The sequence below is a fragment of the Vigna radiata genome, chromosome 5 (assembly GCF_000741045.1).
Source record: "Vigna radiata var. radiata cultivar VC1973A chromosome 5, Vradiata_ver6, whole genome shotgun sequence".
Lineage (NCBI taxonomy): Eukaryota > Viridiplantae > Streptophyta > Magnoliopsida > Fabales > Fabaceae > Vigna > Vigna radiata.
Window position 1 is genome coordinate 26,127,473 of NC_028355.1, and position 26,163 is coordinate 26,153,635.

The 26,163-nt window shown below is 33.0% G+C and overlaps 3 protein-coding genes across 5 annotated transcripts; 2 read left to right on the forward strand and 1 right to left on the reverse strand.

Moving 5' to 3' along the window:
- The first annotated feature begins 7,748 nt into the window (after positions 1-7,748).
- LOC106762656 lies at positions 7,749-10,185 on the forward strand. The gene is made up of 3 exons (XM_014646675.2): positions 7,749-7,955; positions 8,384-8,878; positions 9,455-10,185. Exons 1-3 carry the CDS (start codon positions 7,868-7,870, stop codon positions 9,973-9,975), a joined length of 1,104 nt encoding a protein of 367 aa, XP_014502161.1. The 5' UTR covers positions 7,749-7,867; the 3' UTR covers positions 9,976-10,185.
- A 3,825-nt stretch (positions 10,186-14,010) lies between these two features.
- LOC106762134 (DNA topoisomerase 2) lies at positions 14,011-21,149 on the forward strand. The gene is made up of 19 exons (XM_014645869.2): positions 14,011-14,651; positions 15,153-15,445; positions 15,530-15,596; positions 15,691-15,961; positions 16,040-16,239; positions 16,548-16,757; positions 16,843-16,956; positions 17,058-17,165; positions 17,267-17,431; positions 17,539-17,880; positions 17,974-18,107; positions 18,196-18,544; positions 18,636-18,822; positions 18,908-18,957; positions 19,051-19,488; positions 19,574-19,757; positions 20,032-20,093; positions 20,173-20,251; positions 20,336-21,149. Exons 1-19 carry the CDS (start codon positions 14,094-14,096, stop codon positions 21,001-21,003), a joined length of 4,479 nt encoding a protein of 1,492 aa, XP_014501355.1. The 5' UTR covers positions 14,011-14,093; the 3' UTR covers positions 21,004-21,149.
- Positions 21,150-21,602: 453 nt separating this feature from the next.
- On the reverse strand, positions 21,603-25,259 carry LOC106761705 (cation/H(+) antiporter 28). Of its 3 annotated transcripts, XM_022780327.1 has the most exons (5): positions 24,865-24,937; positions 24,448-24,602; positions 23,604-24,364; positions 22,776-23,372; positions 21,603-22,377 (listed from the first exon to the last, which is right to left on the reverse strand). In XM_022780327.1, exons 2-5 carry the CDS (start codon positions 24,470-24,472, stop codon positions 21,775-21,777), a joined length of 1,986 nt encoding a protein of 661 aa, XP_022636048.1. In that variant the 5' UTR covers positions 24,473-24,602; positions 24,865-24,937; the 3' UTR covers positions 21,603-21,774. The 3 variants fall into 3 exon arrangements, with proteins under 3 accessions (XP_022636048.1, XP_014500761.1, XP_022636047.1); XM_014645275.2 differs by having other exon boundaries at positions 23,604-24,602; positions 24,743-25,259; XM_022780326.1 differs by having other exon boundaries at positions 23,604-24,602.
- Between the last annotated feature and the right edge of the window lie 904 nt (positions 25,260-26,163).

Genomic DNA, 26,163 nt, shown 5'->3' on the forward strand with positions numbered 1-26,163 from the left:
GGGGAGAATTTAGATAAAAGTAAGATTTATTTAACAAATTGAAGTTTATGAACTGATTTCATCTCTACATATTTTATAGTTGATTATAAGCAGGACTGATATTTTGAGAGCAGGAAGAGATGGCCTCAAATATGATGCAGATGAGAGTGTAATGACTTTTCTAGGAGAAAATACATCACTTAGTTGAGTTTAGGGTATTGAAAAGGAATTTGGACTTTGCTAAAATTTAACTCACATATAAAAATATATTTAGTTGTGGGAGTGAAGGAAACTTTCTATAATTTAGTGGTTCAATATTAAACATTATCGAATCAAACAAATATAAAGAACTTATTATGTGATTCTTAAGTGGAATATTGGTTTTACTATATTGATTTGTGAGAGCAAACTCTTTGGAAGTTTGAGATGACATGAGAAATACAAAATTTATGAGTTTACTTAATTCACGTGTCTTCCAAAAGTAGAGTTAAATGTCTAAGTCTATACTTATGATTTATATTTTCCTTTCTTTATCTTTTTCATTATTCTTCTTTTAAAAAGTCTCATATATAGTCCTTCTTGCCATGTTAGTCTTTTTCCGACATGATTACCAGTGTGTCATATAACTTGCTAAACATAATAATAGGTGGTTGTCTCGTATTTAATTTTATTTTTTTGAATTAAAATTAACTTTTTATGAGGTGAGGATTGCCCAATGAAGGACTACCACGTTGTAGTTTCCTTCATTCACCTAAGATTAAGGTTTCCATGCTTACAAAGGAGAGTGGTCAAGGGTTGTCCGATAGTGGCTGATGGCTTTTCATGATTCTGTTTTAGATTCGAGGAGATATGATTTGGGGTTTCATCTTCGTGTGGATTCTAATTTGATTTACAGGTTCACTCTAATTGTGCAATTTGTGATTTAGGTGGTGCGACTTGGTTTACAATTGGTGTGATGTTGAAGATGATGGAGATACGAAGTAGCATTCGTGATTAGGGTTTCGATTTGAGGGTTATCTAAGATGGCAGTATGATGGATGAACAAATTTGGATTTTTGTTGGAGAACAATGGTGTGATTCTATGGTGGACATTATGATTGATGTTAGGTTGATGGTTATGGGGTGGTGCGAGGCTGACGCAAAGTAGTTTGGTGCATGTGTTCGTTTTTTGCCCGTAGGGTTCAATGGTGGTGGTTGTTGTCAGAATTTAAAGTTTTTGTTTGTTGCTACTCTGGCAAGACTCAAGTAGATGCTCGGTTCTGGTTGCTCGCGATGGAGATTGTTGAACAATTGAGGATGCAAGGTTTGTGCGAAGATCTAGTGTGTCGCTAGCGTCAGTAGGTTGTAGCCGTGATTCACCATGGCTGATGATTCGCGATGGTTCATGAAGTAGTTGCTCACGTCAATGGTTGGTGACTGAGGTGGTTCATGGTGTTAAGGTTTCTGGTAGAGAAGATGATGGCATGATGGTCTATCATTGGTTGAACTTTATGTGTTTATGATGATGCCACCTAATTAACTTATCACCAATTTCATTTTCCATGTTCATTAGTTACCATTACACGAGGATATGACATATTATCAGTTACGTAAAAAAAAATAACGCAATTAATCATAAAGAATCATATCTAAAACTTTTTAAGAGATGAAAGATAAAAATAGATCAAAGTTAAAAAAGAAAAACAAAACGAATCAAAATCAAAATCGCATATGATAATTTAAAGATAAAAACATATTTAACTCTTTAAAATATACCAATTTTAGTTATTCATGCATTAGTTAAACTATTTTATTTTCTCCATAAAAATAAAAGGTAAAGACATGATTTTATAAAAGATGAAATCAAATTTGCAAAATTTAGATGATAAATAAGAAACATGTTTTAATAAAATTATGGAAATCTCTCTTTATCATACGAAATGGAGAACATCTGACTTGTCTCCTTCAAACAGAATAAGAAAACGTCACTCACATCCCTCCACATGCCATCTTTAGCCTTTATTTCGATAAAAGAAGTAAAGAAAAATATAGAACTTTCTATCAAAGTAATATAAGAAAAATTAAGTAGTTTGAAAATTTTGTGAATAAATTAATATAATAAGAAAATCTATAAATTAATATATTTAAAAACTAATGAAAATATATTGATGTTTCAATATGATAACTAGATATTAAAAATACTGAAATACGTATCATTTATCTAAAATTAAATATGTAACGTGTATTAAATGCTTATATAATATAATTACTTATTATTTATTATGTAACGTGTACATAAATATTAGAATAATTACCTATATTAAATTATTCGTGATATAACTTTTTTATTTTTTATAACAATTATCTTAAAATGATTGGTGATTTAAAAACAATTTCTTATTGATTCATAATTTAACTCTTTTAGATAAATAAAGCGTACTAATAATTCTTTGATAGAGTGGAGAAAAACTAATTCCAAAAAAAAAAACCGATTTTAAAGAAATCAATCTAAATGAATCCCTTCCTGTCGATGTATTATTTTTTAATCTAATTATTAATCTTTTGTTATTCATATTAGATTTTGAAAATATCAATAATGAAAATAGCAAGTAAATTGATTATAATATATATATATATATATATATATATATATATATATATATATATATATATATATATATATATATATATATGAACATTATCCTAATCTGCAGAACCACTTGCACATGCTCATGTTTTTTCTTCCATTTCTCTGCCTGCATGAATTTAGTTTTTAACTTTTTAGGCTGTAAAACCAATCATGGTTAATTATAGTTCTTACACTTCATGTGGGTTTAGTATCTTAATTAAGATTTAATTACAAAATACAGCCAAAATCTGGTTTCCATATGATTTCTTTATAAACGGAATTTGGTTTCTCTGTTGATTTTTATAATAATTTCCTTCTATTGAATTTTTAAAATATATTGATGTATATTAATTTTGATGTTTTAAAATATAATATATTTTTTTAATATTTCAGTATATCTATATTTTGAAAATTTAGTAAGTGAACAATAACTCTTTACTTGTCAAGTCAAGTCAAGATTCTTTATTTCAATATATTTTGAAAAAGCTCAATAAAGAATCGTGACTTGTTTAAATTCGTAAGTGAACAATAACTCAGTAGTTAATGATGTTACCAATAAGGGAATGAGTTAAATACTTTACCAAAATTAGTTGAACAGTAAGTGCTGCTATCTACTTTCTAAATATTCAGTGTTTATTAGAAAGGACAAAAAGTTATGGATGTTAAAATATAAATAAAGTTTCACATTAAATAACACAACAAAAATTATATATATATATATATATATATATATATATATATATATAAAATATCTTTGGTCAGACTACTTTAAATATTTACATAATTTTTTTTCGAGTGTTTTTTGGTAATTGTTTCTTTGGCTTCAGTCTTCGTCTTATCGTTCGAAAATAAATCTCTTATTTTTAACTTATATTTATAATTTTAATATAAACTTAAAATTAGTGAAAACTTAATCACGATTCAATTTCAACTAAATATTTCTAATTATTATTTATCTTAATTTTTTATATAAAAATCTGTTTATCAACTAAAATCAAACGTTTCATGATGTTTCTACCACGTTTAATCACTACTTAAATGTTTCCATTTATTCAAGACCGGTCTTACTTGGTTAGGAGTAAACATACGATACATTTCTTAATAAAAAGTTTTTTAAAATAATATCAAAAATAAATTAATGAGAATTTGACTAAAAAAACTTTTTCCATCTTTTATATATATATATATATATATATATATATATATATATATATATTAAATGAATGATATAATATAAAATACTTTGAGGAAAATTTATGTGACTATTTAAGCACTTAGATTAAAATATTCAATGTTAAAAAACATGATATGTTAGAAAACATGATATTTCATAGTAAAGGTAAATGTAGAAGTAGATGTTTTATAAAATACATGTGAACTTTTTAGTGTAGTAAGTTTATTTACCATTCAATATATTATGTTTATTAAAAGCACTCAGATTAAAATACTCAATGGTAAAAAACTATAAACTATGAAATAAAAAATAAGGATACACTTATTTATTTATATATGGAGCAAGGTAAACTTGTTTCTTTCATTGTATTATGGAATTAGTGATGTAGTTTTTCTTGTAGTGAATTTGATACATTAGTAAAACATATGTAATAAGGTAATGAATGAAAAAAACTTTAAAAATTAACTTACATCATCCAAGTAATCGTCGTTGATTCTGTCCCTATAGTTATAGCAACATCTACCAATGTCGCAGTGAATCCTCCAAATTATTTGATACATGCAACTCTATTCCATGTTGCTACACACACTACATATATGACATTAGAATATTAATATATATACAAATTAATTGAATGTGTGGTGTAACTAATTACAAAATAAATATATAGTATATATTATAAATTAAATTAAAATATAAATATATATTTTATTTTAACTAAAACATCTAATACAAATAAATACTGGTTAATACTAACTCTTCGTTGTAAAATTTATTCATAAATACATGGAAATGCAAATATTTTTATCTTCTTAGTCCATATATGTGGTCCCCGGTAGATCGAGTTTGGATTTGAACTTTGAAAGGAAAAGAAGCTTGATGTGTTGAATATAGATTTTGTTCAATGAATGAATGAAGAATGAATAAATTAGAAATTAGTGGCTTCCCCGTCGTTTTCTACCTAATAAAAGTTCTTTAGTTTTAATTTTTTATATTAAAAGTTATTTTATTTGAGTTTTATAAATAAATTTTGAATAAATGAACATGTTAAGGAAGACTTTTCATTAGTAGATCTCATCAATGTTTTTGATTACTTAGATACTTCAAGAATATTAATAGAGAAAAAAAAACGCAAAGTTTTCTCTAACGCAACTTTAAGGAAACGCATTTGTAAAAGGATTTTCAAAATTTGTAATTTTGCAAATTTTTTAAGGTTAATCGCATAATAATAATTTGTAATATGAAAAAAAAAAGAGTTAATAGATATTTATACAAACTATTTATTTTTTTTATTTTATCATTTTTATTTAATATACTCAATCATATAAATATTTTTAAATTTTTAATGAATTAGTTAAATACTTCTAGTTTAATAAATAAAAATGATTAATATATTAAATTATTTCAAGTTTAAATCTTTTGAAATGTTTTGATTTTATTAATCTTTATGATCAAGATATTGTTAAAAACTATACTTGTATGAAAATAAATAAATTCGTTTATCTGACAAGAACATCCCCTTTATTTTTACATTCTTATAGACACATATTTAACTTTATATATATATATATATATATTCAAATACTCATTTTGATAATATTTACATAAAAACAATTGGACAAAAAAGTAAAAAACTATTTTATTATAGATACTAAAAACTAATTTTAAATTGGAAAATGTTTTTTTAATAATTTTTTATAACTGTTTATGTGATAATTGGTCATTGATTTATTTTAAATATACACACCATTGAAACAGTAACATATAATTTATTTTCAAAAATTTATTAAAAAAGTTATTCATATTATTCTTTTAAATTTGATAAATAAAAATAAAATTAACTTAAACTTAGATAGATAAAGACAACATTTAAGTTTTTATTTTTATTTATTAAGATCAGTGCGCTCCTCGACACTTGGCGGCAGCAAAATCTAGAATGGACCCACTTAAAGTTTACCCATAGAGTAAGAGACACGTGGCCCAACGAGAGCAATAGAACATGAAACATATTGACCTAGGTTTTATCTTATTAACCAGATTTACAGTTACATGGTTGATCAATAAAATTATATTTAGTCAAAATTAGATTTTAATTTTAAAATTTTATATGATTAAAAAGGTAAAATAAAAATCTAATAAATCCTTGCAAAAGTGTAAGTTTGTAAAAACATTTACAAGTAAAGATTTAATGTCATAATAACTAGAAGTATAATTATGTAAATGTCACTTGTTATATTGTCCAACTAATAATACACCAATCAGTCAAAGAAATTAGCAATCGAACAAACAAACCTTATTTAACTAAGTAAGAATTATTAATACAAATATAATTTAGTTGAAGAAAATTAAAAATTAAAAATCGAGTCTATAATTTAGTTGTCAATATTTTTTGACAATATTTTAATATCATTTATTATGATGGATTTATATTGATATTTATAGTTATTATTATTGATTTTGAAATAATTTTAGATCAACAATAAAATACACATAAATAATATTAAAATATTATTAAAAAATTGTATAAAAATCATAAAATAGAAATATTGGTGTAACAATTAAACTCATATTAAAGAATTTACAACCACCAACTCACCTAACTCAATATAAAATAAAAATATGAGTATAGATTTTGTCATAATTTATTCCTCAGAATTTATACAAGCTAAATAGATAGTCATGCTCAATTTTTATTTTACATAGTCCTAAAGTATTGGACAAGTTATTGCTATATATATATATATATATATATATATATATATATATATATATATATATATATATATATATATAATTTTATTTTATATTTTATCCAAATCATAATATAATAGTTTCTATAAGGAAAAAACCAAACACATCACGTGGATCACAAAACAATAAATCAAAAATGATAAGAAAAATAATAATAATAATAAATTCACTTACAAAACCAAGGAAGACTAAAAATATAGATCTAGAACTGTCTCCAAACAATTTCGGATTCTTATCTCAGATTGAAACTGAAAACTTGTCAAAAGAAAACATGATCACCGACATCATATCATAAAACCAAATTGTTAATGAAACACGATATGTTTTACATCATTATGTTTTTAATTAAAGAAACAAATTCCATAATTTGAAAATAATGAAATATAAATTACAAAATTATTTAAAAAACTAAAAGTTACCTACAATAAAATTGTAAAAGCTATTTAAACTAATTTTTATAATTATAACAATAATAATTTTATCATTTGTTATCATAATATAAAATATCAACTTTTTTACACTAATTAATATAAAATATACAAACTTTATTGATAACTCATTTTGGTTGTAAAAAATGTGTGTAATATAATATAAATAACTTTTCTTCCTTTCAAAAATTAAATTAGCTCTTTCTTCAACTTTGATAAATAAAACAGTATAAATTCTGTCTCTAGTTTTTTTAAATAGTAGGTTAAATATGCTTTTAGTCCCTATACTTTGAAATGATTTTGGTTTTAGTCCCTTTTTTAAATTAAGGTACAATTTAGTCCTTCAATTTTAGAAAATTCTGATTTTAATTCTTTTTATCAGATTTTTTTTTACTTTATCTGATTCAAACACATTTCATTATAACATTTAGATTGTTTACATTGTTTGATAATTCTTACTTAAATAAATAAAGTTAAAAAAATTTGATAAAAAAATACTAAAACCAAAGTTTTCTAAAATTAAAAGACTAAATTATATTTTAGAGTTTGAAAAAGGACTAAAACCAAAATCGCCGACTTAAAAACATATTTAACCCTTAAATTAAATTATTACGTAAATAACACATTCTCTTATGCTTCTAGGAAGAAATTGTAATCTCAATTCAAAGGTGTCATAGCATGAATCGTGGAGAAAAAAGCGGGTGGAGAAAAAAAAATTAAAAATCAAAACTTTAAAGACAAATCATGTGTGTTCCCCCCTAATGCACTTTTCTACGTGATTTTTGCTAAGTACCTTCCATTTTCTCTTTCCATTATAAAATCAAGCGAAGCTTCATCCACTTCACTTCCACACCAAGTTCTGCTCTTTCAGAGCAACGCGTAAACCCTGTTCCCTTCTCTTCTTCTAGCCTCTGTTTTGCACTGAAAATGGCACAGATTCTTTCTTCAGCACTGCTTTTGGCTCTGCTGTGTGCTGCTTCGGCTGTTTCTGCCATTGAGCCAAGAGTACCAGAAGGTATTTTGATAACATCTGAGACCCTTTCATTTGCATACGTAGTAATGTGAAAAGAAAACACAAAAAACACTTGATCTGTTTCTTGTTTAACGCAAGGTTTATGTTCATTTTGTCTGTGTTTACTTCAAACCCTTGTTCTGCATTGTCTACTTTTACTGTGATTTGCTTCATGGAATGCCTCTATGGGTTACTTGCTTGAACGTTTTTTCAGGCTAGCCTTTAGATCTGTTCGTTATCTTGAGATTTAGCTCCTTTGAGAAACTGACTGTAACAAAAACACATAAAGTTTATGAAATGTTTTGATTCAAGTGATAAGTGAATACATCATATCATCACTGTCTCGTTTTAAACACATGGATCTGGCAATGTGCACTCCCTGATTCTGAAGTTGTGTTTTTTTTTTCTCTTTGTAATTTTTAACTTCATAGCTTACCTTCAAAATGGAAACTTTGAGGAGCAGCCGAACCCCAAATATCTCAAGAAATCAAAGCTCGTTGGGAAATTTGCTTTGCCTAAATGGGAGATCAATGGTCTGGTTGAGTATGTCTCTGGGGGACCCCAACCTGGTGGCATGTTCTTCCCTGTTACTCATGGAATTCATGCTGTGAGACTTGGCAATGAGGCTTCAATCTCCCAAACTATCAAGGTCAAACAGGGTCAACTGTATGCTCTAATTCTTGGAGCCTCAAGGACTTGTGCACAAGATGAAGTTTTGAGAATCTCTGTGCCTCCACAGACTGGCGATGTTCCTTTGCAGACCCTGTATAGCCTCAACGGTGATGTTATTGCTTGGGGGTTTAAGGCCACTTCTAATGTTGTCAAAGTGACCTTCCACAACCCTGGAGTTCAAGAAGATCCAGCTTGTGGGCCACTTCTGGATGCCATTGCTATCAGGGAGTTCTACCCTCCAATGCCTACTAGAGGTAATGAAACATAGACCATGCTATTCTACTCTACTCTTAGAACCTAACATTTTAATTTTATCAAGTACCACTTGGGTATGTTATGGGAATCTTTGTTGGCTCTGAATAGATGTTACAATTTCAAATCTATATGCAACATTGATCTTTCTGCGGTTTTTAACACATCAGAAAGTTGTAGGAAACCGTTTGCTGAGTTTCCGGGTGATTAGTACCTCCATGCTCTCTGGTCTCGCATGATGCCATCATATTTTCAGTGTGTCCCTACTTGGTCATGTTTTGTCAAAAATGAATACTTAATCACATTTATATGACATAAAAGTTGGATCTTTACCTTAGCCAGGCACATGGGTGGAGCCTGATAGCACATTAGAAACAAAATTGTTTTCCCATTACCTTTCCCTTATCTTTTGTGGTAACAAGGAGAGAGAAACTCAATTTACAAAAAGTGGTTGTGAAAATATAATTACTGTTATTTTGATGCGGAATATGAACTATCTGATTTTACTAAGCCTCATGTGAGAATGTGTACCGTAGAAGTGGCACTTTCTGATAAAACCATTATATGGTATGTTGCAGTTAACTTGGTAAAAAATCCTGGCTTTGAGGAGGGTCCATTCCCCATTTTCAACTCTACAAACGGTGTTCTGCTCCCTCCTCAACAACAAGATAGGTTCTCCCCACTACCTGGTTGGATCATTGAGTCCCTCAAGGCTGTGAAGTTCATTGACTCAAAGCATTTCAATATCCCATTTGGGCTAGGAGCAGTGGAGCTTGTGGCAGGCAGAGAAAGTGCCATTGCACAAGTCATCAGAACAGTCACCAACAAAGTCTACAACATCACATTTTCAGTTGGAGATGCCAAAAATGGGTGCCACGGATCCATGCTGGTTGAAGCATTTGCTGCTAAAGATACCTTCAAAGTTCCCTTCAAATCTGAAGGGAAGGGCACATTCAGTACTGTGAGTTTCAAGTTCAAAGCTATTGCACCCAGAACCAGACTCACTTTCTACAGCTCCTTTTATCATACCAGAATTGATGATTATGGTTCTCTTTGTGGCCCTGTTATTGATCAAGTTATAGTGTTCCCTGTTGCCTAAACATGAGTTCCTTCTACTTTACCTTTGCTAAAATATGTAGTAATTGAGAGATTTTTGCTATCCCTTGAGTCTGTATTTTCTATAATTGCAAGAAGATGAAAGATATTCTCAACTGTTGTTTGGTCTTGTAAATTTCTATTCTCCTTTTACAGGGATGCATTCCAATTTGAGAGACCAGTTTTAATGTATTTTTAATTTTTCATCGTAAAATATGGTCGAAACCATTAAAAAGATGATATTAAACAAGTTCAATTTGAAAGATCTCATGAAGTATATATATATGCATGGAAGGAATCTAATCTAGTGCTGTGTTTGCTTGTGGGTGTGTTCCTGTTGTCAGTAAATGGCGCCGAAGGATTTGTTGGTGAGTGTGACGTTTGGATTGGCGGATTTGAGTGCAAGAGAAGCGAAATTCATAGATTTTTTTAATTTCTCTTAATTGGTGGTGGTGAAGGATGAACACTGCATTGAGAGATAGAGTAGAGTTTGTGGTTGAAGATGAAGAAAAGGAAAGCAATTTCTCTTAAGCTAGAACTGATTCCATGTGAAGTGCAAAAGTTAAGAGAATCGATTCCTATAGACTTGGAACTTATTCCAATGAGAGGGCAAATGAGAAGGGAATTGTTCCCATAATGTTGGAACCATTTCCACTTTATTGGTGTTTTTTTTAACACCAAGGATAATTTAATAATCTCAATTTTTTTCTATTAAAATATTTTTTAATCTATTATATAAGTTAAATCACTTAAATTTTATTTTAAATTCATTTACTATTATCTTTAAATCTCTTAAAAAAAATAACACCCTAAGTATTACATTTTAAATTACATTTACTTGTAGATGGTTAAGAATTTGTCCCAATGTGCAAATATAATATTCCACTATTTCTATTTTTATTTCTATTAATAAATCATATTAGTTTAAAATATAATAAACCTAAATACTTTTTAAAAGAAAATTTAAAATAAATGCTAAAACTCAAATAAAATATTATTAAATACGAAACATAATTCAAAATTATATTTTTTTGGGTGTTTTATTGTGACCGAAGTTTTGATTAGTGTAAACCCATTTCACTTCAAATGGTAATATCTCAAAAAGGAAAAATATTAAGGTTTGTTCACTCTAACTTAAAATACTCTAAATATGAGAAATAAATATGTGGCTTAATCAAAGACATAGTTTAGAAGAAGAAAAAACGACAGTACTAAAAAAAAAAACATTAGTAGAGGTAAAAATTGAAGCCAAAAAGTAATGTTTAGATTTTAAAGGGATTAACCTAATAAAATATTTTGGAAGAATGTTTTAGCACAACCCATTTGGAGACCTATTGCATAGTTACCATTTATAATATAAATATTGTAAGTGTATGAAATAATTTATAAAAATTATTTTTAATTTGTTTAAAAAGACTATAAAATTAATTTATAAAATTAACCGACTTATAACTTAAATAAAATAATAGTTTATTTTCATTATATTTTGTAACATCTCAAATTTAATAGTATACAATTATTAAGAAAAATATTACATACGAGGAATGAGAGAACTGATAATTGAAAGAAAATATGTATTTCAATCCATTACATATATACTCATTCCTCTCTACTTGAGACTGAGTGGATATTAAGAATGTCACGATCACTCCCCATTCCAGAGCATCCTACATCAATACATTACACTGAACACCACTATAGAATATCTTTACTAGATTCATGGAATTACGCCAACCACACATGCCATGCACATAACCGATAACGCTCATCATAACCACCACATCGTGTATGAAATAAATACCAAACATGCTCACATTTAGATCACAATCCATCAAGCATCACCGGTCTAATAATAAACATGCACAGGATACCAAATAACATAATGCAAATAGAGCAAGAATCAGAAAACACAGAAATATATAAAGGCTTGGAAACAAGGTGTGCTCAATGCCCATTTCTAACGCTCAGTGTCCATTTCTAGCGCACAATGCCAAGCTCAAACAAACATGCTCGCCTAACGAGCCTATCCTCTTGCCCAATGAATTATGGATCAAATTTACTAGGAAAGAGTAATGATCAGCACCACCAAACATCACTCAACACTCAACGCCCAATGCCGAGAAAGCATAAGCTCATTAACTTGGGCAACACTTAGCGGCCGAAAGTGCTGCTCAACGCCTTAGAGCCTAGTGACTCTCTAACTTTGTAGCGCTCAGTGCCACACAAGGTCGCTCAACGCCACACCAGAAACCAACAACTTTGAATCTTAATCTAGTTGCACTCAAGATCTATTCAAATGATCAAATGGTACTCTTAACACTAAAATTGATTCTAAAACATGTTTAAACATTAGATTGAATACCACTTTGCTCAATTGGCTAAAAACTTAGTCCATCAGATCAAACCAGTAACCGTCACAACTCCAAATAACAACTTAGCATATTAAAGACCAAATTTCAGTAAAACAAGAATATATCCAAGTCTTAAATGACACAAACACATACTCCTAATATCAAGCTCCTTCAATAAACAATCCCAACTGAAATTCACCTGTCAGACCATTAATTCTAGACTAGTTTCTTTCTAGCTTTAAAGACTTATTACCAAACTAAAGTTCAACAGCCAATGACCAATCTCAAACAAAAATTACATCACTCACAAATCATCATAAACTTATTACAACTTCACAAGTTGTCTATAACAAGAATTCACAATACCAAATCAACAATTTCAACATGGTAGACCATCCACCATCGTAGAATTCAGAACAAATTTCAATAATTAATCCATACAATTACCACATACAAACTCATATTATCAAGCTACAAAAATTGTAGAACCAAGGTATTTAGCTTCTCTTACCTAACAGATGACCAAACCGTTATAGAATGCTTAAAATAGCTCTAATGCACAAGAAGTCCTATATGCTCCTGCGAATCACAGAAACACGATCAAGGTACACCTATAAGACCATTAATCAACAAGGAGTCTTATAGAAGACTCAAATGCCACATGTATTCACATAAACTCGCATGTAATGAAAGATAAAACAAACTAAAAGAGGAATAAAAAACCAACTTAATCGATCTAAAAAATTGACCGGTCTAAAATATAATGCTTGTCACCAGGATCAATTATATGATCTCGATTTTTTAATCACATAGTATATATAATCACATAATTTTATAATATTTTATCAAGAGTTTTAAATTATACAAATAAGATGACTAATTTGTATTTTTTTTATGATTTAAATTATAGAATATTTCATTAAGAAAATATCTATTTGAGATAAATGATTATGTATTTTGAAGTTTTAACTATGATTATGTTTAACAAAATAGATGATTAATTTTAAAGTCAAATATTTTATGAGGTTTATATGTTGATCCATATGATGAAATTTTTGATATCATGAAATAAGATTTAATATAGAAGAAATTCATTAGAAAACATTATGGTGAAAAATTTACAATAAATGAGATAAATAAAATATATTATTATTTATGTAAAAAATGTGAGAAATGACATATTTAGGTGTTTGTACCATGTGATCAGGATCATCATTCTTTGAAACGTGTGCATGATTAATCTGCATATGCCTGATAATGATTATAATAACAAGTGTAACACATGCTAAAAATATAATATAGAAATTTTAAAAATCAATGAATTCTAAAAAATTAAAACAAAGAAAATGACGAATAAACTTAGCTTAGCAAACAGAAAAAGTAAGGAACATTTTGAATTGCAAATATAAAATGGGTTGCAAATGTAATTAGGGTGTACGAAAAGAAAGGAAGAAAGGATAGTTAAAATTTATATAATATTAATTAACAGGGGCTTTTTTGTCTTTGACCACACCCTAGCAAAGTGCAAGTAATAGTCGCATGTGTGTCAGAATACCATAGTAAAGGTGCTCCTTCAGACGGATCCCATATGATGTAAAAGTCCCGCTCAAATTCAAAGCTTACAACATTTCAAATTCAAATCTATATGACCGTTGCCCCAAGTTCCATTTAAAATAAAACCCTGTTTCTCCATTTCTCTTCATTTGCAAACGCAAACCCTCTTTCGATTCTCTTCATTTCTCTTTCTCTCTCTAGACACTCCCTCCGTGTCATGGAGCCCCAGACTAAGCGCCCCCTCCAGAGCAGCAGCGCCGCCAACGTGGCCGCCGCAGCGGGGAAGACCATCGAGGAAGTCTACCAGAAGAAGACGCAGCTGGAGCACATCCTGCTCCGACCCGACACCTACGTTGGGTCCATCGAGAAGCACACGCAGACGCTGTGGGTCTATCAGAATGGCGAGATGGTGCAACGCCCCGTCTCCTACGTCCCTGGCCTCTACAAGATCTTCGACGAGATCCTCGTCAACGCCGCCGACAACAAGCAGCGAGATCCCTCCATGGATGCCCTCAAGGTCACCATCGACGCCGAGCAGAACACCGTATCCGTCTACAACAACGGCGATGGCGTACCCGTCGAGATCCACCAGGAGGAGAAAGTCTACGTCCCCGAACTCATCTTCGGCCACTTGCTCACTAGCAGCAACTACGACGACAACGTCAAGAAGACCACCGGTGGACGCAACGGCTACGGTGCCAAGCTCACCAACATCTTCTCCACCGAGTTCGTCATCGAAACCGCCGACGGAAAGCGCCAGAAGAAGTATAAGCAGGTATTCTTTTCGGCCCTTCAGTTTCCCTCCATTTTCTGGGTCTCATCTATCATTGAACAGTCCTAGGGTTTTTAGGCCCGAAACGTTTGTTTAGTGATAATTCAAGTGGTTATATTGCTTAAGTAGCGTGCATTGGGTTTTTCGTTGTAAATTTGTTGTTACACTTTTACTTTAATTGGAGGAATTTTGTAAATTTGGGGTTTTATGTATGATTTTACTTTGGTTTAAGTGTTTTTCGCTGGTTTATTTTTGGGAATTGATAAATCTCATGCTGAAGGCAAAAGTTGTATCTGTAGCTTGTTTTTTCTTCATTTACTTGAATTGGAGATAAATTTGTGGATGTAGGATTCTGCTCCGGGTTTTGTGATAATTTGACTTAAATCACTGTGTAATGTTTTGGGGATTGAGAATTTTATTTTTTGAGTGGAAATTGGTATTTGAAGCTGGATATGGTAATTTCTATGGGTGTTGCTGATGGAGTTTTCTGATTGTGGTTGAAAGGTTTTCTCCAACAACATGGGGAAGAAGTCTGAGCCGGTGATAACAAAATGCAAGGGTGGTGAGAATTGGACCAAGGTAACCTTCAAGCCTGACCTGGCAAAGTTTAAGATGGACCATCTTGAAGAAGACGTTGTGGCTTTGATGAAAAAGAGGGTGGTGGACATGGCTGGGTGCCTTGGTAAGACAGTTAAGGTTGAACTAAACGGACAGGTGATCCGCATGAAATCATTTCGCGACTATGCTGATCTTTACCTCAAATCAGCAGAGAAATCCAAACCAGTGCCACTTCCAAGGTCTTTGAAACACAGTTTGAGAAGACAATATTTTTATCCTTTCCTGTTTTTGCTGTAGTAACTTGGTTATGTTGTTGACTATAGGATTCATGCAAAAGTAGGTGAAAGGTGGGAGATTTGCGTGAGTCTAAGTGATGGCCAGTTTCAGCAGGTGACTAGTGAGCTTATGAAGCAAAGTTGCTACTGCTTGATAGTTCATTGATGTTATCTTTGTATCTTATACTCTGCTAATTTGATTTTACCAGGTCAGCTTTGTTAACTCCATTGCCACAATCAAGGGCGGAACTCATGTTGATTATGTCACCAATCAGATTACAAACTTTGTGATGGCTAAAGTAAATAAGAAGAAAAAGGATGCCAGTGTGAAAGCTCATAACGTGAAGAATCATTTGTGGGTTTTTGTCAATGCACTTATTGACAATCCTGCCTTTGATTCTCAAACTAAGGAAACTCTCACAACTAGACAGGCTAGTTTTGGTTCTAAATGTGATGTTCCAGATTCAATGCTGAAGGAAGGTTTGTTTTTCTCAATAATCTAACATAATTCAACCATAAGAATTGGTCTCTTACACATACATGTTGCATTGTTTGCAGTCGCAAATTCTGGTATAGTGGACACCCTCTTATCATGGGCAGATTTTAAGCAAAGCAAAGATCTTAAGAAAACTGATGGGACAAAGACTCAGAGGCTTCGAGGAATTGTGAAGCTAGAAGACGCCAACGATGCAGGTAGCAGGAACTCCGAGAAGTGTACCTTGATATTGACCGAGGGAGATTCTGCCAAGGCCCTTGCTGTAAGTTTGTAATTAGAAAGAAGTAATTTCAATCTTTGCCAAAAGTTATTTTTACAAACCTGAATAAAATGCTCAACTTCAATTTGAAAACATAGAAGCCAAATGATCTTTCAAAGAACACACAGAATTTCAACTTTGAAATTACTGTCGTACGATTTTTCTTTAAATAGCCTTTTTCAAAAGTAGTTGTGAACCGATTTAATTTTCTTCTTTACAGTCATGGGCTCAATACCCTTTTTACACAATTTGCATATACTATAGGTTTAATCAAGAATTAGGAGTTGTGACATTATTTATTATTTATGAAGATGGCTGGCCTCTCTGTTGTGGGTCGAGACCATTATGGGGTGTTTCCTTTGAGGGGTAAGTTACTCAATGTACGGGAAGCCAGCAGCAAACAGATCATGGATAATGAAGAAATTCAAAATATAAAGAAGATTCTTGGACTGCAGCAAAACAAGGAGTACACAAACGTGAAGTCTTTGAGATATGGTCATTTGATGATTATGGCTGATCAGGTGGGTTTTTTAGATATTACAGTTGTGTTGCTTTGTCTATTGCTTTGACGGAGATTATAATGGTTCAACTTTCTTGGTGTTTCAGGATCATGATGGTTCCCACATCAAAGGGTTACTGATAAACTTCATTCATTCGTTCTGGCCATCGCTGCTAAAAGTTCCAACTTTTATGGTTGAGTTTACCACTCCCATAATAAGGGTTAGTATGGTTTTGTACTAAATGAGAGAAAATATTTATTCTCGCACGCTAGTTATGTAGCATGTCATACATTTCATATTTTGAATTTCCTGTTTCTGCAGGCTTTTCATTCAAATGGCACAAAATTATCTTTTTATTCCATGCCCGAGTATGAATCATGGAGAGAAAGATTGGGGAATGCAAGTGGTTGGAAGATAAAGTACTATAAGGTTTGTTGCTGTAAGGATGGAGAACCTTGATAGTTGCTTTAAAGTTCATTCTGCTTTCAGTTAGAGTGTTTACTTCGTATACATTTTCCTGGCACATACAGGGTTTGGGTACAAGTACTCCCCAGGAAGGGCGAGAGTACTTTGGAGATCTTGGTAAGCATAAGAAGGACTTTGTTTGGGACGATGAGCAAGATGGAAGTGCAATTGAGATGGCATTTAGTAAGAAAAAGGCTGAAGATAGGAAGACTTGGATCCGTAATTTTGAGGTGTTAAGATCAGACATTGGTGTCCATTTTATTGAGAAATATGACGAGTTGCAATTAATTTTTATTTAGGATGCTTGCTAATAAAATTCTACCATCTGTTCTTGCAGCCTGGCACTTATCGGGATCATTCAGCCAGATATATAAACTACAGGGATTTTGTTAACAAAGAGCTAATATTGTTCTCTAGGGCGGATCTTCAGAGGTCTATTCCCTCCATGGTTGATGGCCTCAAGCCTGGTCAAAGGAAGATTCTGTTCTGTTCATTTAAGAAGAAATTGTTCAAAGAAATAAAAGTAGCCCAGTTTATTGGTTATGTGTCTGAGCATTCTGCTTACCATCATGGTGAGCAAAGTTTATCTAGCACAATTATTAATATGGCACAAGATTTTGTGGGTAGCAACAACATCAATCTTCTTAAACCAAATGGTCAATTTGGTACTCGTAACCTGGTGAGACGAATCTGTACATGACTTTGAGGTTCATCATTTGTGTTTGTTGTGCTTTGAAACTTATATTAACCGTGTAACTTGTTCTTTCAACAGGGAGGCAAAGATCATGCTAGTGCCAGATACATTTACACCGAACTAAACAATATTACGCGGTGCATCTTCCATGAAGATGATGACAAGCTTCTTGAATACTTGAGCGAGGATGGGAAGTCCATTGAGCCCAACTGGTATTTTTTGTTTATTCCTTCATTTTAGACCCTTTAGTTTATGACCTGTAAAGGGGTTTTCTCAAATTATTTCTGTCCTACCTCACAGGTACATGCCGGTTATACCGTTGGTTCTTGTCAATGGTAGTGAGGGAATTGGGACAGGCTGGAGTTCATTCATTCCCAATTATAATCCAAGGGAGATAATTGCCAACATTAGGCGTTTGTTGAGTGGGGAGGCGCTGGTGCCAATGAATCCATGGTACAAAGGATTCAAAGGGACAATTGAGAGAAGTCCAAAGGAAGGTGGATACGTAGTCAATGGTTTAGCGGAAGAAATAGATGAACAAACATTCAGAATCTCTGAGCTGCCAGTCCGTAAATGGACCCAAGATTACAAGCAGTTCCTTGAGTCTATAACTGATGGGTCTCCTAATGTGAAGGATCCTTTAATTGATGTAATATAACACGAACCTAAGTTCTTTACTATATGTACAATAAATTATTATCAGGCTGTCAATTTTTCATGTGATTTCTTTTTTTCTGCAGGATTTCCGACAGAACGGTGATGATGCAATTGTAGACATAGAAGTCAGGATGAAGCTAGACAAAATAGCGGGCATCATGCAAGAGGGTCTGCTTAAGAAGTTTAAACTGACCACCTCTTTAAGCACAAACAACATGCATCTCTTTGATGCAGAAGGGAAAATTAAGAAATATGACAGTCCCGAAGAAAGTATACACCTTTATTCAGCGAAGTTCCCAATACTATCTATTATCTGATAATGTGTCAAACCTTTTATATTTGATTTTTTGTGCAGTTCTCGAAGAGTTCTTCCCACTTCGGCTTGATTATTACGAAAGAAGAAAGGTGAGTTTGTTGTGTTTGCAATGGGAGGGTCTTTAAATCTCAAAAAAATCCTATACTAGTGAGAACTGAAATGCAATTTGGGTATGCATGCAGAATCACATTCTGAACAACCTTGAACGACTTTTGCTGGTGCTGGACAACAAAGTTAGGTTTATATTAGGGGTTGTGAGTGGAGAAATTATCGTGAACAACAGGAAGAATGCGGATTTGGTGATAGAGCTGCAGCAGAAAGGTTTCACTCCCATGCCAAGGAAAGGTAAATCTGCAGAACCTGTAGTTGCTGGGGCCAATGATGAAGAAGAGCAGGAAGATGACAACTCTACGGAACAGGAAACAGGAAGTGTTGAAGCAGCAAAACGAGGTGACTATGAGTATCTGTTAGCCATGTCTATTCGGACTTTGACCTTCGAAAGTGTTCAGAAGCTTCTAGCAGAGAAAGCTGAAAAGGAAAAGGAGTTCGAGATTTTGAAAGCAACGCCATCAAAGTCTATGTGGTTGAAGGATCTAGATGAGCTCGAGAAGAAACTTGATGTAGGAGAAATTTACTAATTTACTGTATTGGAATAATGATAGTATGTTTACTTATCTTTTAATTCTCATGTATCGCGTTTTTCAGGAAATAGATAGCAAAGAGGCAGAGGAAGAACTAAAAAGATCAAGTCAGGCAACTAGGAAGGCATCCAATCGTGGTGTTTCAGCAGCAACAAAAGCAGCTAAGAAGCCGCCACCACAACCACGGAAATATACTAAGAAGGCCAAGAATGTCGAGCCAGATAATGATAATTCTTCAATGGAAGTCGGTAAGTCTGAATTACGTTACTTATCACCATTTCGTTGGGATTCAAAAAAATATTTACCTTTATGTATTAATATTAATTTTATTTTAAGAAAATCTATATTTCCTGATTACTTTTATTGTTAATAATAAAATATAATCAAACGAAGAGAATTTTGAAAATAGTCTATTATGTAACATTTATTTTGAAAATACTATGATCATAAATAATTACACGGCTTTCCAATTTTGAAAATGTTGTAACATCTCCTATTCCTATTTCCTGTGTCTCTTATCAGAGAATGTTGCGGAAGTTACTAAACCAAAAGGCAGAGCAGCAGGTTCTGAGAATACTCAGACGGTATGCCAGTTGCCAAATCTTCTTTGAGTACCGTTTGTTTGGTGCATGTTTGTTGAGCACTGAATATTTTTGTTATCAGGTTGGGGATGATGAAATTGCATCACTTCAAGAACGGCTAGCCGCATATAATTTTGCACCATCTAGTGATCAATCAACAGGTAAGCATTTTAGCACCACAATTCTGAATCCTCCCCGATTAAGTCCCATGCAGCATTGATGTGAGCACTTCTTGACCTGCACAGGCATGGAAACTGAAGAGCGTCCTGCGCCTGCTGGGAAGACAGCACCAAAAAGAAGGGGTCCTGCTGCAAAAAAGTCAACTGCCATAGTGTTGGATGAGACAGATAGTGATAATGATAATGATGATACGAATGACAATGACTTTGAAATCACGCAGCCGTCCGCAGGATCAGGAAAAAAGAAAGGAGGGAGAAAACCTGCTGCTCAAAATGCGAAAAAGGCACCTGCCGCTCAAAATGCGAAAAAGGCACCTGCTGCTACCAGGAAGAGAAACGTAGGTGGCAAGCAATCTCAGGTTTTGGGTCAAAAGCTCATAACCGATATGATGGAGAAAACAGGAATATCACCTGAGAAGAAAGTGAGGAAGATGAGGGCTTCTCCATTTAACAAGAAAAGCAGTTCCGTGTTGGGCAGGGTTGCTGCTGCTGCCAACATAGAAGAAAGTGTAAGTGAAGACTTGTCTGGTGGTGGTTCTGCTGGTTCAAACCCTTCTCCAGGCACCGCAGAGGATGAGGTGGTTGAGGTTGCAGCACCTCCATCAAGAACTAGACCTCAAAGGGTCATTCGTAAGCCAATGACGTATGTACTAAGTGATTCTGAAAGTGACAACGATTCTGATCAAAATGAAGATTATTCTGATTTTGAGGAAGAGGAGCAGGAGGAGGACTAGGCCTTGTGCTTATTAACTACTAGGAAGTAACATGATCTGCGTCTTGTGGATTCGTTAGTGAATAATTGTGAATTTGACTTTCTTACTTCATTAATGGATTCGTAATTATGTGTAAGATTTTCGATTTAGAAGAGTTTATCACTCAATATCACCTGACCTGACATAGTTGCGTAATAAGTCTAAAATCCTCCGATCAAGTAATCATGATATTTTTACAAACTGCATATATATATATATATATATATATATATATATATATATATATATAATCATGATATTTTTACAAACTGTCTACCCACTTTCTCAATGATTAATCTTTGTTGAAAAATCTGATTAACCATTTCTAGTAAGGTGTCTCCTAATGTTTTTTTTTTTTTTTCATCCAAAAGGTTTGAACCTAAGACCTTATTCAAAACGATCATGTTGACTACCACCAGAGGTGACCAGCAAGGTTGTCTAGTGGATATTAATCATCAATGAAGTAAGTGGATTATTCCTACCAATTATATAACTATAAGAAAACATTGAATTGCAGACCAAGATGATGAACTTTTCAAGGACTAATGATGTACATTCAAGGTGTAAGGAGAAGAAAGTTATGTGGTTTAGAAGCCTGAGCAAACATGAAAAATAGTACATTCCTATTGCTAAATGGAAAAACAAGATGTTATCTTTACAGTTTTGACTAAGTAACTCTAGTAGTTATCTGTTTCCTTGCTACAATTAGTATCTACTTCTACCCTACCTATCCATCTATCTACCTAACTCAGCTTATATGATAGAGAAATCTTCATCCAACCCATCTATTTCTCCTCTAAGTCTATGTTGTTGGATGATCAAAACAGAAACTGTCATTGAGAAGTCTGTTCCAGAAAGAACATCCCCTATTGGTCCCAATTCTGGGCACTGTTGCCAATCATTCATGCCCCTTGTCAAAACTGAGTTCATTCCTCCTTCCCTTCCAACAATCACCAATGAGTATTGCCCTTCAAAGGATCTCAGAGTGGAGAATGTCTCAGCAGCATTTGCAAAATGTTTCTCCATGTAGGAAATCCGACCCCCAATCACATGCCTTTCGTAGAAATGTGTAAAGCATTCATCATCCAATTGCATCTCTTTCTCCTGCTCCGGAGAGATTATCCTGTACAATGCTGCAGACTCCACACTGTTATCTACTAGGAATCTTAGAACCGTCAGCTTAACTTGTGAATGCTGCGCAACACGGCTAGCGTAGGCAAGGGCTTCTCTATCATCTTTTCCACCAATGAATATCACTGCCACATTTATTGTTGCTTCACATCTTGTTATACCTTCAAATGATCCAAGGCCTCTATCTACTAGAATCCCAACAGAACAAGGGGCACTTCTCAGAACCTGTTCAACAAAAAATGTGTTTGACTGCTGTTGAAAAAGTTGAGAAAATTACAATGAACACCTTCTGAGTTTTTATCAAGTTATACTTACAATCTTGTTTTTTCTATATTACAATGGTGTTCTATATCAAGGGATGTAAGTGTAATGTTTTTAAAATTCAAGGGTCAGGGACAAAAATGAGTGAACATACACTGTTCTTAAGAAAAGTTTGAGCTTTGTCGAAATTTCAGAACACTGAGAATGGGGATGTAATATGAGAAAATGTCAGGCCAGTGTAACTTAATGAGAATTTGATGCTTATTGGAATGACCTATCCCAGAGTTAAGACAATCTTCCGTCTTCTTTTTGTTAACAGTATCAAAGGTGTATTGAGGTTCTAGTTGTGCAGACATTGTTACCTTTCGGTTCATGTATCTGAATCCTGGATTACCACTATCCAATCTTTTATCTTCACGTTGGCTCCTGTGGAAAGGCAATATGATGAGGGCAATCATCAAGTCCTCTGCTAAAATGAAAATGTCTTGTGGCATGTTAGTGATTGTTGAGAGTGTCATGGTTCTTTTAAGCGTAATGCCATCATCATTGTCTGCCACATAGGCTTGGAATGAGTTGGTTACTTGGTCTCTCCTCTCCATGACTGCCCTGTCTTTCACTGTTGCTGTCTGCAATGCTTCATCCCTCTCCAATGAGTCTGATAATTCAGCAGTGAGTTCAATCATGTCAGTGACATACACCACAATGCCGGTGTCAGCAGTCCCTTTTGTGATCTCCACCAAGTTGATGGAAGCAGGAGCATTTTGAGGCCCTTGAACACACAGCAGGATCCTAAGCTCACTTGAGGGGTCAAGCATTTGAAGTGCCAAACGATGAGTAGGTGCTCTTTTCTTTGCTCGTCTAATGATGCTTGCTACAATTCTTGATGCAGGTAAAGCTGTTAAAAAGGTTCCAAGTACCAACACAATGCCTGTGCTAGTAGTTACACCACCACAACCTATCTGGTAAATAGCAAAACAACAATATGAGCCTAAGAGCTTCAAGTAACCCAATGAAAAACATGATTTAAGTTACTATGTGTGTTATGACAGTAAAATGGTCTCATTATAGAAATTACTTCAAGTTACACTGAATTTTCAAAATTTTTAAGCACAAGAGTCAAGTTAGCCAAGAATGTGTGCTGTGATAAAGCCAAAGTGAGAAAATCAAGAGTTTGAATTTAGAAGACTGACCACTTTCATAGCTAAGTAGATCTGCAAATGGCCCTTAGTGACAAGGAGCATTCCTATTGCAACCGATTCAGGCCAGTGAACGCCAGACATGGCCCCATAGACGACTACTCCAACAACTTTTCCAGCTACTGCCACTACTAAAACCACACTAAGTCTTACCCATGTTGCAGGATGGTGTAGTTCAAACTGCCTGAAATTAGATTCATATCCCATCCACAAGAAAAAGATGGGAAAGAAAATTGTGGTCAACATGTAGTTGATTCTGGTGATAAACCATCTGGAAACTCTACCCTCCCTGGGAACACAAAGCCCTACCAGAAAAGCACTTAAAATTGGATTATAATTATACATAGTGGTGGAGGCACACATTAAGACCATGAAGGCAATGGACAGTACCAAGTGTGGACCTTTCATGGGTCTACCCTCAGGGTTCTCATTGCTAACCCATTTCAGGAGCATTGGTGACACCATGGCCGTAAACCCTACCTGCACCACCACTGCAAACACTACATTTACAGTCTTCTTAATCTCAAACCTTCCTAGCAAATTTTGACAATATGCTGGCATTGGCACAACTATGTAGCCAATGGAAAGCATCAAACAGCACACAAAATCTGTGTGCATCCCTGCTCCAATGATGAGCTTCCCAATATCTGATTTTCCTATTTTCAGATGGGTTATTAAACGGGTCAAGAGTGGTGAGTCCGTGCTAGAAATCATTGTGGAGAAGGCTAGGGTGAACTCCAGCAGCTTGTTTTCATCTGGGAAATATCTGAACATTGGGGTTACAAGACCTCCCATAATGAAGGAGCATATGATTCCTGCTAAAGCAGTTTTAGTGTACCTATTTGGTTTTGCAAATAGTGCATGAGGATCCATCTCTATTCCCAGGGTAAACATGTAACATGTCATTCCAAAATCAATGATGAATCCAAGCGTCAAGTTAAATTTCTCAAACAGCTCACGTACAAACCCTATGTTGCCCACCAACAGTCCTACCTGCAGAACATCATCAAAAACAACATCATTTCATTTTTCACATTTTCCATGATTCACATCCATATGAATAAAGATCTGAGATTCCAAATAATCAAACCAAACATCTACTCTATTCATTAGCCGTGGAGAAAGAAGCTCACAATTATGTCTGAAGTAATGCGTGGTTGTTTATAAGGCTTTAGTAGAAAATGTAAACCATTGCAGGCAAGCACCATCCCAATATATACAACAAAGTTTTTAGCTACTTCCATTATGAGGTTACCTAACTTGTCTCCACAGATAGTTGGCTCCATGGACTTCATTGGCAAGCCAAAAGCCATTTTTACAACCCAAAAATTTCCACCCTCTTTTTCTATAGATTGCTTATCTTCCTTTTTCTTTCTTTTTCTTCTTCCTGTTCTTCTTCTTCTTTGCCTTGATGACCAAGAACAACATTTTTTGTTCGTAGTTTTGTTTTGTTAATGAATGATTAACACCAGTGGCTGTGATTCGTAGCTTTCTTTCAGGAGAAAATAGAGACAATATAGGAGCACTGTTAGGATAACAAGGCATATATGGCTTGTGAATTATGAACCGAACAACATGGATAAATCACAAATATTCTCCTCATTTTACAAATGCTTCCATATACATCTTTAAATCTTAAAAATGTCATCTTTCACCCCTTCTCAACACCCAATTGCAATTTTCTCCCTTTTATTTAAATCTTTTTGTGCAAACAAAAATGATAACATGAACCAAATTAATTTAGATACAGTGAGTCCATTTATATATATCATTCTTCTGAATCCAACACATTAGTTAAAATTATGATACTTGTTTACATGTTAGTATTTGACCAACTGCTTGCATGAGTTTTGCCTTTCTTAATCATTGTATAAATCCAATAAAAATGTTGAAAGAGATTGGTGAGTAGATTTATAATAATTCCAAACGTCATGCAAAACATTCTTATGAATAAATTATCCTACTGTTTCGGATCATTATAGTTTAAGTAATCTTCAATAATTACACATAAACATCACCATAGATTAAATGTGGTTATACATTTTTCGAATATAATTTTGTAAGATGATTAATATTATAAATAATATGACTCCTGACATGGTATCGAAACATACGAAAAATATTTTACAAAATTAAGTAAAAAATTATTTAAAAGTGTAATATCTAAATTATGTAGTATTAAATTCTAACATAGTATTAAACTATAATGAAACTATCAAATAATTAATAAAATAGAACAATAAATTGGAAATAAAAGTTTCATTAGTTATACAAAATATAACTACAAATTTAACTTTATAGAGGTCCGTTAGAACAAAATTATATACATCTGACTAGTTTAGATAAAACTAAGTATTTGTCTTTTCTCTATCCAAAGCTTTTTCCATTAATACCTCATCTTCCTCTATTCACACTTACCGGATAATCGTAAACAAGACAACAATATACAAAAACATATCAACAAAACACGTAAAAAGGAATAAGCTAGTGATACAAAACAATTCATAATATACTTAAGCATTTCACAGTATACTAGACATTGTCTTTACTGTTA